Raw genomic sequence first — 17,828 nt, 5'->3', positions numbered from 1 at the left:
AGCTACATCAATTCTGATAAAACAATACAGAACACTATGAGGACACAGCAGATTACGTACTGACATTATTCTGTTCAATGACAAGAATATACTGAAGAACAATGCATATAAAAATTATTCCATTTATATAAATAACACAGCTGCACCGTTAGGGTCAGGAAGACTATAAATCCAATTGTCAGGTCTGGAGGCAGAAGACCGTATGCACTTTTAGCTTTATACTTTATGTACAGTTTTCCTAACAAACATGTACCATTTGTATTCAATACACAGGAGGGGTGGAAGTCTAAGGATGTATTTATAACTCGGATGAAATCTTAGCCATCATACTTAGTTCAATTTTTCTCACAGTACAAAATGACCCAAAGGAAAATGATGATGGATCTTGATGATGCAGCCCAAAGCCAAATATACCCGAGCTAAATAATTACTTGGAATATCCATGCAGTATTTCTATTTCTTGCATGTAATTTATCAAGAACTCGGATGACTATATTACGAAATACCAAAATAAAAAACTGAATTATTTTGTGGGTAATCTTCGAAACAACGAATACCCTCTCGACTACTGCAAGTATCCACTTCTCCATTTGTCAATGGAAGTGAGAAGCACGTGGAACAATAATAATCTTAAAGTTACCCTTCCTTCCACTTGCATCAGCTTCACTTAAAGTCAACTCATAGTTTATGTACCTCTCCCTTTCAGGAAGTGTATACATTACATTTAATAAAATAATGTAATACAAACTGTCATATAACACCTGTCCTCTACAAGGGATTTTAGGATGGGGCAAAAGTCTCTCCTTTTAGAGAAAGCCATTTTCTCAGGAAGGCCGTCACACTTTGAAGAAAATGTTTTATTCCAGAAATACAAAAATATAAAAAATCGCCTTCAGTTTACAAAAAAAACAAGCAAAACACATAGACAACATTTCCTCAGTTATAACTAGCACTGACACAGGCCCTGCTAATACTAAAACTTCATAGTGGGACACATTACAATGATCAGGTTCTAAAGCTTTCCAACATCAAAAAATTTTAATCTTCTATAAAGCGGCTCCCATACATGAACAAGAAAGTGAATATGACATGATGAACCTTTCATAAAGCTCAATTAAAGAACTGTTCTACTGTCTGAGAGTTCCCCCTATTCTTCTTGAGAATTAAAACATACTTCCTTTTGGGCCGGGCGCGGTGGCTCATGTCTGTAATCCCAGCACTTTGGGAGGCCAAGGCGGGTGGATCACGAGGTCAAGAGATCGAGACCATCCTGGCCAACACGGTGAAACCCCATCTCTACTAAAAATACGAAAAAAATTCACTGGGCATGGTGGCACGTGCCTGTAATCCCAGCTACTCAGGAGGCTGAGGCAGGAGAATTGCCTGAACCCAGGAGGCGGAGGTTGCAGTGAGCCGAGATCCCGCCATTGCACTTCAGCCTGGGTAAAAAGAGCGAAACTCTGTCTCAAAAAAAAAAAACTTCCTTTTAATAATGATGAAGACAATGGTTGGGATTTGTGTCAATCTGCTTTATATTTAAACAACCTAACCAAATAGGAAGATGACAGTTTCATGTTGTTTTCACCACCTATTTAGTTTATTTAAATTTTACTAGTTCATGATATTTAGCAGTCGGGAAATCAATCAGTTTCCACATCTGGAATGTGGCAGAATTATCTTTTGTTCTATCCCTATAGGTCCTAGTACTGATGAGGCAGTTTTTATTAAAGCCCCGCTCTGGCTGGAGAAGCTCTTGACATACAGCAACTGTCACACAGGACTGCAGGTACTTCAGGGCTGCTTTCACAGTCGACACTTCAGGAAGCTTTGGCTCCCTGGGGATGTGGAACATGGAACATGGATAAGGAACAAGGATTTGTTGGAGTGAACTGGGACTGTCTAAACTCCCTCACGTTCAAATCTCTACAGCTAGAATTATAATCCTCTGTTCTAAATCAGGGGTTATAGAGAAGATACCTTAAAAGAATGGTTTAGAATATAAATAAACATCAGGACATTTACTGTGCAGTTAATGTCAAAGAACAGCTTGTATTAAATCACACATTAAAATATTTCAAGAAGTTTGTTCTCTATCTTCCTCCTCCATTCTTACTTTTTCACATGAAAGCTCACCTCGCCCTCTTGAAGAACTTCGACCTCTGGGAGCCCCCACCACTGTTCCTCCTCCTCCTCGTCCTGTCAATCGCAGGACAGCGGCACTATTTACCGACATGGAGAAGTTTCTCTGCAAAAACAAAAACAAAAAAAAAAGAGGATAAAAAGGAAAAAACAAAGAAAAAAATAGATGAAACAAATAAAATGACATGTTGCATCTGCCCACATTTCCAAAGCATCTATAAAATGGCATCTAATTACTATTAACAACGGAAAACTGTAATTACACAACATACGAGATGATCCAAAACCTGATTTTACCTGACAACTGCCAATTAACATTTCAAATCAACAAAATTGACAACCAATGTCTTAGACTACGCTAGATTTGGTGAGGAAATAATAAGCAAACAAACTAAATGCTCTATGTATCCAGAAGCAGATAGGGAAAATACATAACAGAATAAATACAGAAAATTTCACAAAAAAGATCCGGTTTGAAAGGGTCCTGTAAGCCTTTAACTCGTGAAAGGTGGAAATGAAAGGGAGTTACCGAAAGGAGGATAGTAGGAGAAAAGAGAATGATTTTTGCCTTATTCTGCACATCAATGTGAATTAGCAACTCTAAGTAGTATTTAACAGAATGACAGGAATCAGAATTGAATGGAAAAGGGCCAAGGATCTAAATAAGAGCAACCATCTAAATAACACATTAATGGAAAGAGGAAGGGAAAGCTTAATAAAGTAAAATCCAATCACTCCTGTAAGTTATTATCTTACATTTGCACCACAGCCAATCTAGAAGAGGGTCAAGTACAAAGAGATAGTGACTTCATTTATGGCGTAGCCAAGGGCCCTCCTCGCAGAGGGAAAACCTTAGGCCTAAGAAATAAGGTTAAAAAGAATCCTGCAATTCAACTAATATTTTAATCCAAAGAAACAATATTTTAGTCCCAAGTGGTTTCCACTGACTTGATTCAAAATCAATTGAAATTATGTCTACACCAACTTCTTTTGAAGAAGTCAACATCTAATTGTTAAAAAACTTCTATTTTCATTATTAAATTTGTTGTAACAAATAGGCCATCTTCTCCTAGTCACTTTTTATTTTTTTCAGAATTTTATTCAAAACAATTTGTTCAAGTAAGTTTTATAAACTTTATCAGCGTAAATAAGGTTTTCTGGTTGGGTGCAATGGCTCACACCTGTAATCCCAGCACTTTGGGAGGCTGAGGTGGGCAGATCACAAGGTCAGGAGTTTGATACCAGCCTGGCCAATATGGTAAACTCCCATCTCTAAAAAAAAATAAATAAATAAAAACATAAAAATAAAAGGAAGATTTTCTTTGGGTTTATAGGTATATAATCATATAATCAAGTAACTTCAAAACTAAAGACTTAAGATAAAATTATCAACTAAAAATAAGAGAAAGATACCAAACTCAAAAATTATATTTCTCTTTCACACTATAATAAAATGTACTTAATAAAAAAGAAAACTGGAATCCCAACACTTTGAGAGGGTGAGGCAGGCAGATCACTTAAGGCCAGGAGTTCGAGACCAGCCTGGGCAACATGGTCAAAGTCTGATTCTACTAAAAATACAAAAATTAGCTGGGCATGGTGGTGTGTGACTGTAATCCCAAATACTTAGGAGGCTGAGGCAGGAGAATCGCTTGAACCTGGGAGGCATAGGCTGCAGTGAGCCGAGATCCTGCCACTGCACTCCAGCCTGGGTGACAGAGCGAGACCCTGTCTCAAAATAATAATAATAATAATAATAATAACCTGGAACGATCCAAGATGGCCGATCGCTAACATGCCGGGATTGCAGCTCTCAGGGAAGGCGCGGAGAACTAGAGGACGCCACACTTTCAGACAAAGTCTGGTTGCTCACGGAGCAGAAGATCCCCCAGTGGAGGAAACACACGGGTCGCCAGCGTGACTCTCGTGGCCAGCGCAGCGGTTCCGCCCACACCTCGGCGCGGCAGCTCTCGGAGCAGAGTAAACACATTTGGAGGACCTGCACGGGCCCCCAGCACAATACCAGAGCCCTGCGCAGCGGCAGTGACGGCACCTTGGTGCGGCTCGGCGCAGAGTAAACGGGATGGGTTCCCCTTCTGACCGAGGTTTCGAGCCCCGGGAAGGCAGAGTCACCTACTACGGACACAAGAAGGAAGCCAGACAGGAGAATCCTGGGCAGAAAAGCACCATCAGTTTTAACGCCGCTGCTCTGGCCCTGGGAACTAACAACCTGGATGTCCACTCAAGAGACCTAATCTGAAAGTTGGTAATTTCAAAGAAGACAGGAGGATAAATTTACAATGATGGGAAGAAACCAGCGTAAAAAAGCTGAGAATACTCAAAGTCAGAACGCCTCTCCCTCTAAAGATGCTCACAGTTCAACATCAACAATGGAACAAGGCTTGATGGAGAACGAGCGCCTCCTGATGACACAATCACTCTTCAAGGAATGGATAATAACAAACTTCGGTGAGTTAAAAGAACATGTTGTAGCCCAACGTAAAGAAACTAGGAACTTTGAAAAAAGGTTTGATGAAATCCTATTGAGAATAGACAACTTAGAGAGGAGTATGAGTGAATTAATGGAACTGAAGAATACAATACAGGAACTCCGAGAAGTATGCACAGGTTTAAACACTCGAATTGTTCAAGCAGAAGAAAGGATATCAGAGGTCAAAGTCCAACTTAATGAAATAAAACGTGAAGAAAAGGTTAGAGAAAAAAGGATAAAAAGGAATGAGCAAAGTCTCCAAGAAATGTGGGACTATGTGAAAAGACCAAATTTACGTTTGATAGGTGTACCTGAATGCCACGGAGAGAATGAATCCAAGCTGGAAAATACCCTTCAGGATATTATTCAGGAAAATTTTCCTAAACTAGCAAAGCAGGTCAACATTCAACCCCAGGTAATACAGAGAACACCACAAAGATATTCCTCAAGAAGAGCAACCCCAAGGCACATAATCGTTAGATTCACCAGGGTTGAAACGAAGGAGAAGATACTAAGGGCAGCCAGAGAGAAAGGTCAGGTTACCCACAAAGGCAAGCCTATCAGACTTACAGCAGATCTCTCAGCAGAAACTCTACAGGCCAGAAGAGAGTGGGGGCCAATATTCAACATCCTCAAAGAACAGAACCTTCAGCCCAGAATTTCATATCCAGCCAAACTAAGCTTCACAACTGAAGGAAAAATAAAATCTTTTATGAACAAGCAAGAACTCAGAGATTTTATTACCACCAGGCCTGCTTTACAAGAGCTTCTGAAAGAAGCATTACACACAGAAAGAAACAACCAGTATTAGCCTTTCTAAAAATACACCATAAAGTAAAGAGCAACAACATAAAGAAGAATTTATACCAACGAATGGATAAAACAGCCGGTCAACATCAAATGGCAGTAACCCTAAATATAAATTGACTAAATCCCCCAATCAAAAGACACAGCCAAAACCCAACGGCATGTTACATCCAGACCTGTTTCACATGCAAGGATACACAAAGACTCAAAACAAAGGGATGGAGAAAGATTTACCAACCAAATAGAGAGCAAAAATAAATAATAAATAAATAAAAAGCAGAAGTTGCAAATCTTGTAGCGGATAAAATAGATTTTAAAGCAACAAAGATACAGTGGTAAAAGGATCAATGCAACAACAAGAGCTAACGATCCTAACACCCAGATACGAGACTTAGATTCAATGAGACAGAAAATTAATAAGGATATCAAGGACTCGAACTCAGATCCGGAACAAGTAAACTTAATATTTATAGAGCTCTCCACTTCAAATACACAAAATATACATTCTTGTCAATACCATATCACACCTACCCATAAGTTTAAATGAAACATTGGCCATTATTAATACCCAATTTTTTTCAAAATAAAGCAATATTTCCATTTACTCTCCCTCTTTTTCTTCCTCTTTCTTACTCTCCTTTACTTATTTTTTTTTTTCTTTCCTTCTCTCAAAAAATAAAAAGAAATCAACTTGTAAACCTCTAGATCCAGGTCGGCAATGTCTCTCTCATTGCTTGATTTCCTTCCTTCCCTTCCCTCCCTCCCTCCCTCCATGCTTCCTCCCTTCCTTCCTTCCTTCATCCCTTCCTTCCTCCCTACCATCCTTCTTCCCTCCCTTCCTACCTTCCTTCCCGCCCCCCCCCAAAAAAAAAAAAAGAAAACTGACTGAAACATATATATTAACTTACCTTTCAGCACAGAGTAGGCAGTGGGGTACTGAATAATGCCTCTGGATATTATTATAATTAAACGACAGTATGAGGTCCCAAAATCCAGATTAATATATTCAAATATTGAAATAATCAAGGTCAGAGCTAACTGCATTATGTATGCTAGGATCCCATGCAGTTGAACACCTATTAACCAAATCATCACATATAAAACTCAATGCACCCATTTGTACGTGTGGGGACACACTCATTTATTTTCACACACTCTCATACATTGCTGATGAAAGCATAAACTAGCATAATCTCTCTAGAAGACAATTTCTAAAAATTATTTAAATGCCCCTTCCCTTTGACACGACAATTCTACTTCTTACCCATGTAAAAACTAACATAAACAGAAGATCACTAACTATAGTAGTTTATAAAAGCAAAATATAGAGGCCATCTATGTATCTGCCAATAAAGGCTAATTTAAAAATCATGGTCCCCTACCCATAAAATTCTGTACTTCTGATTAAAAAAAAAAAAAGAAACCTCTATTTCTTAGGCAGAACCATATGGTAACAAAAACTGCAATGTCCTATAGTCAACCTAATACACGGGGACATGGAGCATACCTGTAATCAGGAACATGGAGAGGGCAAACTGCCTGGGACTGAATTCTGACCCCTATACTCAATTTCTCTGTGACTCATTTTCCTCATCTATATAATGTAGACAGGAATATTTTTATGTACCTCACAGGTCACTGCAAGCACTCAACACAAAATGTTAAGTGCTTAGAACAGTGTCTGATACATAATAAAAACTAAGTAAGTATGCCATTCTCTCTTAGATGCTTAGGTAAAAACTGTACAGTGCCAGGTACAGTGGCTCATGCCTATAATCCCAGAACTCTGTGAGGTCAAGGCAGCTGGATCACTTGAGGCCAGGAGTTCAAGACCAGCCTGGCCAATATGGCAAAACTCCATCTCTACTAAAATTACAAAAAATAGCTGAGCGTGGTGGTACACACCTGTAATCCCATCAGTTTGGGAGGCCCAGGCAGACAGATCACTTGAGGTCAGGAGTTTGAGGCCAGTCTGGGCAACATGGAGAAACCCTGTCTCTACTAAACATACAAAATTAGCCAGGCATGATGGCAGGGCGCCTGTAGTCCCACCTAGTCGGGAGGCTGAGGCAGAAGAATTACTTGAACCCGAGAGGCGGAGGTTGCAGTGAGTCAAGATAGCACCACTGCACTTTAACCTGGGCAATAGAGTGAAACTTTGTCAAAAAAAAAATTAAAGTGTAGAACTGTGTGCATGGCATGCTACCGTGTGTGTGTGTGTGTGTGTGTGTGTGTGTGTGACAGAGAGAGAGAGAGAGAGAGAGAGAGAGAGAGAGAGAGAGAAATGTGTTTAAAAGAATATACAGATACTTGTAGACACCATAACATTCCCTGGAAGGGAATACAAGAAAATGGAAATAGTGGTTACTTCTGAGGAAGAATAACAGGCAGCAGAGTTTGGGTGAGTCAAAGATCTGCTTTTCATTATGTGCTCTTTGAATTTTGTTAGGTATATATACATGTATTATCTATTCAAGAATGAACAAATGAAGTAATTACTTTGATGTCAAGTAAATAAAATACACCCATCTTGTAACAGCTACCTAAATTCCAGATGTAATGCATTTCTGTCCTCACTATATTTGATACATAGATACATGGAGGGAAAGGGAGAATAAGTATGCCAATACACTTTAAAGATACCTATTTCAGGGCTGGGAGTGGTAGCTCATGCCTGTAATCCCAGCACTTTGGGAGGCCAAGGCGGGCAGATCACCTGTAGTCAGGAGTTTGAGACCAGCCTGACCAACATGGAGAAATCCTGTCTCTACTAAAAATACAAAAATTAGCCGGGTGTGATAGTGCATGCCTGTAATCCCAGCTACTCTGCAGGCTGAGGCAGGAGAATCGCTTGACCCCGGGAGGCGGGGGTTGTGGTGAACCAAGATCATGACCATTGCACTCCAGCCTGGGCAACAAGAGCAAAACACTGTCTCAAAAAAAAAAAAAAAGATACCTATTTCAGGTGACTTCAGGAAACAAGACATGCAGCAAGAAGCCTGCTTTAAGTTATTAAAATATTTACCTCCCTGGGAGTACCAAATAAAAACTATATAAAACTACTCTAGGAAGATCTAGTCAATACTAATTTCTGAAGGGGTACTTGATCATTCAAAGGACAAACATAAAATTTTTTATGAACTGTTTGCCAGCTTTAAGCACCATCCTACTCCACCATATTTGGTAAATGATACAGGCTGTTAAATATGCATTAGGAAATTCCATATGGTGCATTTTAAATGCCTTCAAAAACGGACCTGATGATCTTCTGTGACTACAGTGAAAACTTCCTGATCCTTGCATCAAGCTCCTGTGATCACAGAATACAGACCTTAAGATAAACATTTCCATCCTAAGCACAAAATCAGGGCCAGACACAGGGGCTTACTCAGCACTTTGGGAAGCCGAAGCAGGTGGATCACCTGAGATTGGGAGTTAGAGACCAGCCTGACCAACATGGAGAAACCCCATCTCTACTAAAAATACAAAATTAACCGAGCATGGTGGCGCATGCCTGTAATCCCAGCTACTCGGGAGGCTGAGGGAGAACAGCTTGAACCCAGGAGGCGGAGTTTGCGGTGAGCCAAGATCACGCCATTGCACTCCAGCCTGGGCAACAAGAGCGAAACTCCATCTCAAAAAAAAAAAAAAATTAAACATATTCATTTAGTCGTTCTGGAACTAATGTTTGGTGTGTAGGTGTACTGTAAACCTAATTTTATTCTTCTCTAAACTGTTAACCAACTATTACTGGTTACCTGCAAGTAACCAACAGATCCCAAGCAACATTTGCAAAATAATTTTTGATTTTCTAAATGATTTGTGTCCTTGCTACACACTAATTTCTTTTTTTGGGGGGATGAGGGGAACAGAGTCTCACTCTGTTGCCAGGTGCCAGGCTGGAGTGCACTGGCACAATCTCGGCTCACTGCAACCTCCACCTCCCGGGTTCAAGAAATTCTCCTGCCTCAGCCTCCCGAGTAGCTGGGACTACAGGCATGCGCCACCATGCCCAGCTAATTTTTTTTTTGTATTTTTTAGTAGAGACGGGGTTTCACCATGTTGGCCAGGATGGTCTCGATCTTTTGACCTCGTGATCCGCCTGCCTTGGCCTCCCAAAGTGCTGGGATTACAGGCTTGAGCCACTGTGCCTGGCCTACTACACACTAATTTCTTCAAAATCTTACGAGACGTTTCTGGGTAATTCAATCATTCATTCTGTTGATTAAAAGTCTATCACATTTTGGTAACTAAGTAGCATGTCATCCTCTTCTGACACATTTAGTCTCTAAGAAATGTATGAAATCATTTCAAGAAACATAAAAAGGAATTTTTAAATATATAAATAGCTAAAAATTAAAAGAATAATCACAAAAGAATAAAACTGGTATATGAACCTCATAAAGTTAGCATTTGTATTTAAAATCATGGCCAGGTGTGGTGCCTCATGCCTATAATCCCAGGACTTTGGGAGGCCAAGGGGTTAGGATCCACTTGAGCCTGACCAACATGGTAAAACCCTATCTCTACTAAAAATACAAAAACTAGCCAGGTGTGGTGGTATACGCCTGTAATCCCAGCAACTCAGGAGGCTGAGACACAAGAATCCCTTGAACCCAGGAGTCAGAAGTTGCAGGGAGCTGAAACTGTGACACTTCACTACAGAGTGGGTGACTGAGCAAGACTCAGTCCTAAAAAGAAAAAGAAACACACAAAATCATAAATGCAATTTTAAAATTTAGAAAACTTACTGGGTACATCTATGGTCAATGATCTTAAAATATAAGGAGCCAGACCAGGCATGGTGGCTCATGCCAGTAAACCCAGCACTTTGAGAAGTTATGGCAGGAGAATCACTTGAGACCAGGAGTTCAACACCAGCTTAGATAATAGAGCAAGATCCTCTCTCTACAAAAAACAAAATTAGCCAGGTGTGGTGGCATGCACCTGTAGTCCCAGCTATACAGGAGGCTGAGGCAGGATAATCCCTTGAGCCCAGCAGTTCAAGGTTGCAGTGAGCTATGATCACACCACTGTATTCCAGTCTGGGTGACAGAGTGAGACACTATCTCGAAAAATAAAAACTAAATAAGTAAACAAAAAATAAACACACACACACACACACCTCATATAAATAGCATAAATCAACAACAAAAAGATTAATATCCCAAAAGAAAAATTGGCAAAGGCAAGAAAAAAATGAACAGAAATATAAATGATGAATAAACACCTGAAAAACAACTGTTTTCTGCTACAGGCAAGGAAATGCATACTAAAATGATGAAAAAACTGTTTCCAAATCTGCAGGGAAGTCTTTCGATAAAATACCTGATATTGGAAGTACAGAACCACGCAACTTGTATTAAAAGGGGGAAAATATATTTCCATATTTACTTGGAAAAATACGTAAGAAATTGCTAACACTTGCTTCCTTTGGGAAATGGGGTGGCTGGCATGTAAAGGCTTAAAATACTAGTTGAATTGCCAGATTCTTTTTTACCCTAATTCCTAAGCCTCAGTTTTTGCCCTCTGCCCAGAGGACCTTTGACTATAGCCATGTCCAAGGTGCATTTTCCTCTGTGTATCACACTTCTGCATTTTTGTACCAAGTGTACAGAAGTTATTCAAGAATATGCCAACATTTTCTTTCTTTTTTTAAACGGAGTCTCACTCTGTTGCCCAGGCTGGAGTGGCGTAATGCAATCTCGGCTCACTGCAACCTCTGTCTCCCCAGTTTAAGCAATTCTCCTGCCTCAGCCTCCTGAGTAGCTGAGATTACAGTCATGTGTCACCACGCTCAGCTAATTTTTGTATTTTTAGTAGAGTTGGGGTTACATCATGTTGGCCAGGCTGGTCTTAACTCCTGACTTCAGGTAATCCACCTACCTACTTCAGGTAATCAGCCTCCCAAAGTAGTAGGATTACAGGTGTGAGCCGTGGCATCTGGCCCCAATATTTTTAAAGTTCAAAACATTTCATAGTTTAAAACCCTTTTGAAAAATTCTCTTTCAAATGCCCAGAATTTTAATATTTCATAAATTATTTGGAAAAAAATTTTTTATTACTTTTTGCTTTACCTTTTCGTAAGAGTCTAACAGGTATATTTTTGGCTCCCTGGACTCTCTTCTTCCCACATGGATGCCCATAAAGTAACATTCAAGATTTCCAACAAGGCTTATTTTCCCTTTTACTACAGTCATGGTAAGTTCCTTGAAACCAGAAACTCTTTCATCTTTGCACAGGACAAAGTACACTGTAAACAGGAACAACACTAAATTTGCTACTTTCTAGCCCAGAAGTTTTACTTTCTCACATCAAACACACACAAACACATAAATTGGTGACAGAAGAGTTTTGAGAGCATTTTGAGCTGAAGATACATATTTTCCCTTTAGTGGTAAAATGCACTAGTAAGAATTCACTTCTGAGTAACTTCTGAAAATCTGTTTAACTGCAAAGATGACCTTCTCCCCTCCCGGAAAAACACTCTTCCCCTCTACTTGAGTAAGTTTTAAAGGATGGTTCCCAATGTCCTTAAGGATCTACAAATGTTTCTATGAAATTCTCAACAGTTGCAAACACTACAGCAAAATCCAGTTAACTATTAAGCATCAACATACCATGAAATAGAAGAAAGTAGAGTTATGGGATGCAGGATAATCCTTAGGGAATACATAGTTACTTACTATTTTCATGTCTTAGGGGAAAGAACAAGGGTTTGCTGGGGCTCAGAGCTAATTACAAACCTGTTCTTCTTCCGTAAAGGGTACAAGGGCCAATGGTGGAAGGGGTTCCTCCTGGAGGATAGGCAGAAATTCTTTATCCAGAAGGTCTGAAGGTATCTGCACGACCAAACACATGATTATGAGAATAATGCTATTCCTGCAATAAGAAGAAATACAAGAAGATAAATCCAAGGGAAAACACTCTTCTGTTTATTGTTGATTACTATAAATACAGATTAATGTTTATTCAGCCATAGCTGACTTCTATAGTCCTTATGTATTTTGACAGTCAACATTAAAAACCCCAGGCAACATTCCCCCAGTCTCTAACATAATGGCCACTTTTGGATTTAGCACTACCTCTGCTATTCCAGAGCACAAAGTGGAAGAATACAAGTCTCTACATTTAATGCAAAGCAGAAGATGATAAAGAGAGTTTTATAAGCAACTGTATCTGTCCTTAGCAACCATCATTAAAATCTGAAATTCTTAATCAATGAAAAACAAAGTACACTAAAGGCTGGGTACTGTGGCTCATGCCTGTAATCCCAGCACTTTTGGAGGCCGAGGCGGGCAGATCACTTGAGGCCAGAAGTTGAAGACCAGTCTGGCCAACACAGTGAAACCCCATCTCTACTAAAAATACAAAAAAAAAAAAAATAGCCAGGCATGCTGGTGCATGTCTGTAATCCCAGCTACTCAGGATGCTGAGGCACAAGAATCACCTGAACCTGGGTGGTGGAGGTTACAGTGAGACGAGATCACGCCACTGCACTCAAGCCTAGACGACTGAATGAGACTCTGTCTCAAAAAAAACAAGTATACTGGGAAAAAATATATATATATTCTTTCTCACTAGTCACTCAGTGAGTAAGATAAAAGTCTACACTGTTTCAATTTTGATGATTTCTAAGTAACACAAATGTAGTATTACATTTTGAGGTTTTCTCTCCACTAAAAATTTTATATTTAACTCAAATAGTCGAAGGTGCTCCTCATCTTGCTCCTTACTGGAAAGTAGGATAAGAGGTACAATAAAGAGAAAGGAGAAATTCTTCATTTCTTAGCCACTGAACTAGGATACAAATAAACATGAAAGGGAGGTTAAGAGGAAGTTAGCTACAGAAGGCATTAAGTGCTATCTCCTGTTTTCATGAAGCTGCCTAAAAAATAGTGTGTGATAACACTCAGAAGATCCTACTGTAGGCTTCAAAGCAGGGAAACAGTAAGGTGGAGAGAAAAGGCATGGGTCAATATATTAGTAAAATACATCAGTTTTCATGTATCAATACGTCATGGTATATATCCCAAAGTCTCATTCATAATTTTGAACTCATTTCCTACTTTCTTACCTTGTTGTCTTTAAGAAAAAGTGCTAACATTTCTTCTCTGCCATAACGATAATCTGCTAATTTATACTTCGGCAATGCTGGAGAAAGAGGAGGGGATGTAATACTCCCACCACTGGACAGAGCTCGGAGCCTAGAATAGGAAAGACAGAGAATATGTCAAATGTTCTGGTGCTATAGACTTTTTAAACTATACACTGTCAAAAACCATCATTTTAGTTCTTTAGAAGAGCAAAAAGAAGTCCTACTATCTCAAAGTATCAGACTTTAGCTTTAATACAATCTTTTGTCAAGGCACACTAAGAGGGCAGTTTATTGAGAGAAAACTAGACAACCATGTGGCACTTCCTTAACTTAAAAGGCATCATGGCTATGTCCCCAGGAAGCTTAGGGAATGAAAAAGGGACACATTTTTCCAAATTATAAAAGACATATGTGATTAAAACAAAAATGAGATACTACCTTTCATTCATTAGATTCCTAAAACTTAGTAAGTCTGATAATACCAGGTGTTATAAGGATGTAAAACAAGGCAAACTTTCAAGTAGTGTTTGAGGTACTATGAACTGAAACAATCACTTCAAAGAATGATCTGATAATACTAATTATTTAATTATCTATTTGGCAATTTGGTAATGGCTAAAATATTTAATAAAGTATGCTATACAAGAGAAATAAAAAAACAGCCTATAGTACTAATTTTTACATAAAATGCATAAACCTGCAAAATAGGTTTATACTGTTTCAAGACATACAAACTGCAGCAAAAGCATAGAAACAAACACGAAATTGACAAACACAAGAGTCAGGATAAAGTTATATCTGCAAAAGAAAGATTATAAAGGTAGTTTTAACTGTATCTACAATGTTTTATTTTTGCAGCTTGCTAATGAATACATGGGTGTTTATCACAATTTATATTTCTATGCCTGAAATATTTGACAATGGTTTTAATAAAAGCAAATAACGGTCAGTGTAGACAATTTGAAAATGCAGTAAAGTACAAAGAGAAAATAAAAACTACATTTACTGCTAAGAAGACAAAAAATATACTCCACGCTGGTAACAAAAGTTGCCTCTAAAGAACAGAATTTGGGAAAAAGGAACTATTTTAATTTTAAAATAACGTATTTTTATGGGGAAAAAGGGAAGAAAACATCAGCAAAAAATGGCAAGTAAGATCCTACGGGAGCAATGTGTCAGACAGCAAGTGGAAAAACTAACATCAGGAGTAGCTGATATCAAGGGTGAAAGGGACCATGGTACTTTAATTCTAGTTTAGCCTAAGAGAAAATTCAATAAAAGCATTGAAATATGTGCCCAAAATTGCTAAGCTTTATTCACAAAACAAAAAGGGAATAATCTACTAAATTGTGACACATTAAATATTAATATGAAGGCCAAGTAAAGCACAGTAAATACACATTAAAAATGGCAGGGAAAAAATAGCATATGCATAGTAAACAGTAAAATGTGTTCACGAGAAGAAAGTAATACTTAAAAAAATATGTATTAGTAAAGTGACACTGCTGGGGTGGGATTTTTTTTAATTATGGACAATTTTTGTGTTTTCATAAGTACACCAAAAAGCAGATGACAAACTCCTGTGTACCAATCACTGAGCCCCCAACAATCCATGGCCAATCCTCCTCTTCCCACCACCTCAGCCAAGTTTCCCTTGATATTATTTTGAAGAAAAGTTTTTGGCTTAGCATTCCATCTATTAATATTTAAAAATGTTATTTCTCAAAGAACATTTTTCCCCCACAATGTCTGTCACCAAATGGAGTATAGGGTACAATCATAACTCACTGAAACCTCAACCTCCTGGGCTCAAGGGATTCTCACTCTTTAGCCTCCTGAGCAGCTAGGACTACAGGTACATACCACTATGCCCAACTAATTTTTGTACTTTGTATGTTGTCCAAGCTGGTCTCAAACTCTGGGCCTCAAGCAATCCTCCCACCTTGGTCTCCCAAAGTGCTGAGATTATAGGCATGAGCCACCATGCCTGACCGAAAACATTTTTTTAAAGTCTGGGTTTTGCTGATTTTATCCATGATACAATTAAACATTTTTCTGTCTTTTGCTTTTCATGTAAATTGGTGATTGGGTACAGAGATTTTGAGATTTTCACCAATTTGGGTTCTATTTTTTTGGCAATACTTCATATGCAGTGGTGTATTATTCCATCAAGAGGCACACATTGTGATGCTGTATTTGTGATACTTGCAGTAACTGATGATCAGTGCTTGGATCCCTAAGTTCACTAAGGTTTAAGTAATTATATTATCTCATTCCTTCCTTATGTATTATTTGGAATATTTCTGCAAAGAGAAATTTCCCTCTTATACTACTCGATATAGTTACCGAATAATATTAATAAAGGAAAGGAGGGAAAAAGCCTTAATTCTTGTTTGTTTTCAAAATGATGACTAGATTTGCTTGCACCTTTCAATAGTAACACATTATTTTATTAATATATTTCAATTCACAGCAATTATTAATAGTGTTCAAACTGTGTCATCTTTAAAGGTTAGCTCCTGGGTCCTTTTGACATGACCTTAGCAGTCTTTAACAGCTTCTTTTCTATCTGGTATGTCAGGATGTTCCAGGATCATCTTGAATTTTTCTTGCCATAGACCTGAAATCAATCATTTCCAGGGAGCCCTGGTTCGCTTTCATTTATAGAAATACCATAACCCGGGTTCTGGGAGTGCTCATTGCTACTCTTTGCTTCCTTTCCAAATATTCTTGAGCTTGGAGGTCATTTAGTTCAACTCCCATAAAACAGGTTAAACCACTAGGTAAGAAAATAACACAAAGGAGTAGTCCAATCATTCCTTCCAAGAAGAAAGGAACTACTCTAGTACCTTCCAAGAATCTGCTATTAGATTCCTGGTAAAGTTGCCCTCTCTACTGAAGAAGTAGAATATCCACTGAACAATGGAACTGAAAATTTTACATATGAATTAGCTCATTTAATCAAATTTAAGCTTCACAACAACCCCAGCGTAACAGATAATAATAAAGCTGAAGGTTTAAACAACTTGCCCACAGTCACAGACAGCAGAACAAAGATTCAAACCTAGGTTTTTATGACTAAAAAGACCACAACTGACCAGCTGCAGTAGCTCACACCTATAATCCCAACACTTTGGGAAGCTAAGGAGAGTGGATCACTTCAGTCCAAGAGTTCAAGACCAGCTTGGGCAACATGATGAAACCCCACCTTGACAAAAAAATACAAAAGTTAGCTGGGTATTGTGGCTCATGCCTGTGGTCCCAGCTACTCATGAGGCTGAGGTGGAAGGATTGCTTGAGCCTGGGAGTTCAAGGCTGCGGTAACAGCCACTGCACTCCAGCCTAGGTGACAAAGCAAGACCCTGTCTCAAGAAAAAAAAATACCACAATCTTTCCAACAATTAGATCTCAAAATTCTATTTAAAATAGCCACAGTAGGCCGGGTACAGTGGCTTACACCTCTGTAATCCCAGCACTTTGGGAGGCCAAGGCGGGTGGATCACGAGGTCAAGAGATCGAGACCATTCTGGTCAACATGGTGAAACCCCGTCTCTACTAAAAATACAAAAAAATTAGCTGGGCATGGTGGCGTGCATGTGTAGTCCCAGCTACTCGGGAGGCTGAGGCAGGAGAATTGCTTGAACCCAGGAGGCGGAGGTTGCGGGGATCTGAGATCGCGCTATTGCACTCCAGCCTGGGTAACAAGAGCAAAACTCCGTCTCAAAAAATAATAACAATAAAATAGCCACAGTTTAAAATATACATGTATTTTATTAGAAATTGTTTTTAAAATATCTTCCTTAACACCAAACCAATACATTTTCCAATAGCTTCTACCAGTGGAGTATACATCTAAGCACTCTTTCAAATGAAAATTATTCTAATATTGACAAATAATCACCATGCCTCCAAAGAGACTCCTTCACAGGGCCTAATATTCCTAATTTCTTTCAATTGCCGCTCACGATAAGATTTCACATCTATTCACCACCCTGTCCCTTCCCAATGGATCTCCAGTGATTTTCCAATGTCTAAGACTAAACATTTCTTACCAGACCTATTAAGAGTAACACAGGCCGGGTGCAGTGGCTCATGCCTGTAAACCCAGCGCTTTTGGAGGCCAAGGTCAGTGGATTACTTGAGGTCAGGAGTTTGAGACCAGCTTGGCCAATATGGTGAAACCCCATCTCTACTAAAAATACAAAATTAGCCAGGTGTGGTAGCATACACCTGCAGTCCCAGTTGCTTGGAGGGCTGAGGCACAAGAATCACTTGAACCCAGGAGGCGGAGGT

General features: G+C 39.0%; 1 protein-coding gene across 5 annotated transcripts in view; it reads right to left on the bottom strand.

Moving 5' to 3' along the window:
* The window catches only part of GIGYF2 (GRB10 interacting GYF protein 2), a 167,262-nt gene that overhangs the window by 103,779 nt on the left and 45,655 nt on the right, over positions 1 to 17,828 (bottom strand). For all 5 annotated transcript variants that reach the window (XR_013519161.1, XM_008999715.6, XM_002749903.7 and 2 more), the window contains 3 exons: positions 13,515 to 13,644; positions 12,184 to 12,279; positions 2,134 to 2,245 (listed from right to left, as the gene is read on the bottom strand). Coding sequence is in view for 4 of the 5 variants with exons in the window: in XM_008999715.6 (XP_008997963.3) it covers positions 2,134 to 2,245; positions 12,184 to 12,279; positions 13,515 to 13,644 (338 nt within the window). In the remaining variant the exon portion in view is untranslated. The remainder of the gene's footprint in view (positions 1 to 2,133; positions 2,246 to 12,183; positions 12,280 to 13,514; positions 13,645 to 17,828) is intronic.

Source organism: Callithrix jacchus, chromosome 6 (assembly GCF_049354715.1).
Source record: "Callithrix jacchus isolate 240 chromosome 6, calJac240_pri, whole genome shotgun sequence".
NCBI lineage: Eukaryota > Metazoa > Chordata > Mammalia > Primates > Cebidae > Callithrix > Callithrix jacchus.
The sequence above is the reverse complement of the archived record's forward strand: the minus strand, read 5'-3'. Positions and strand labels throughout refer to the sequence as shown.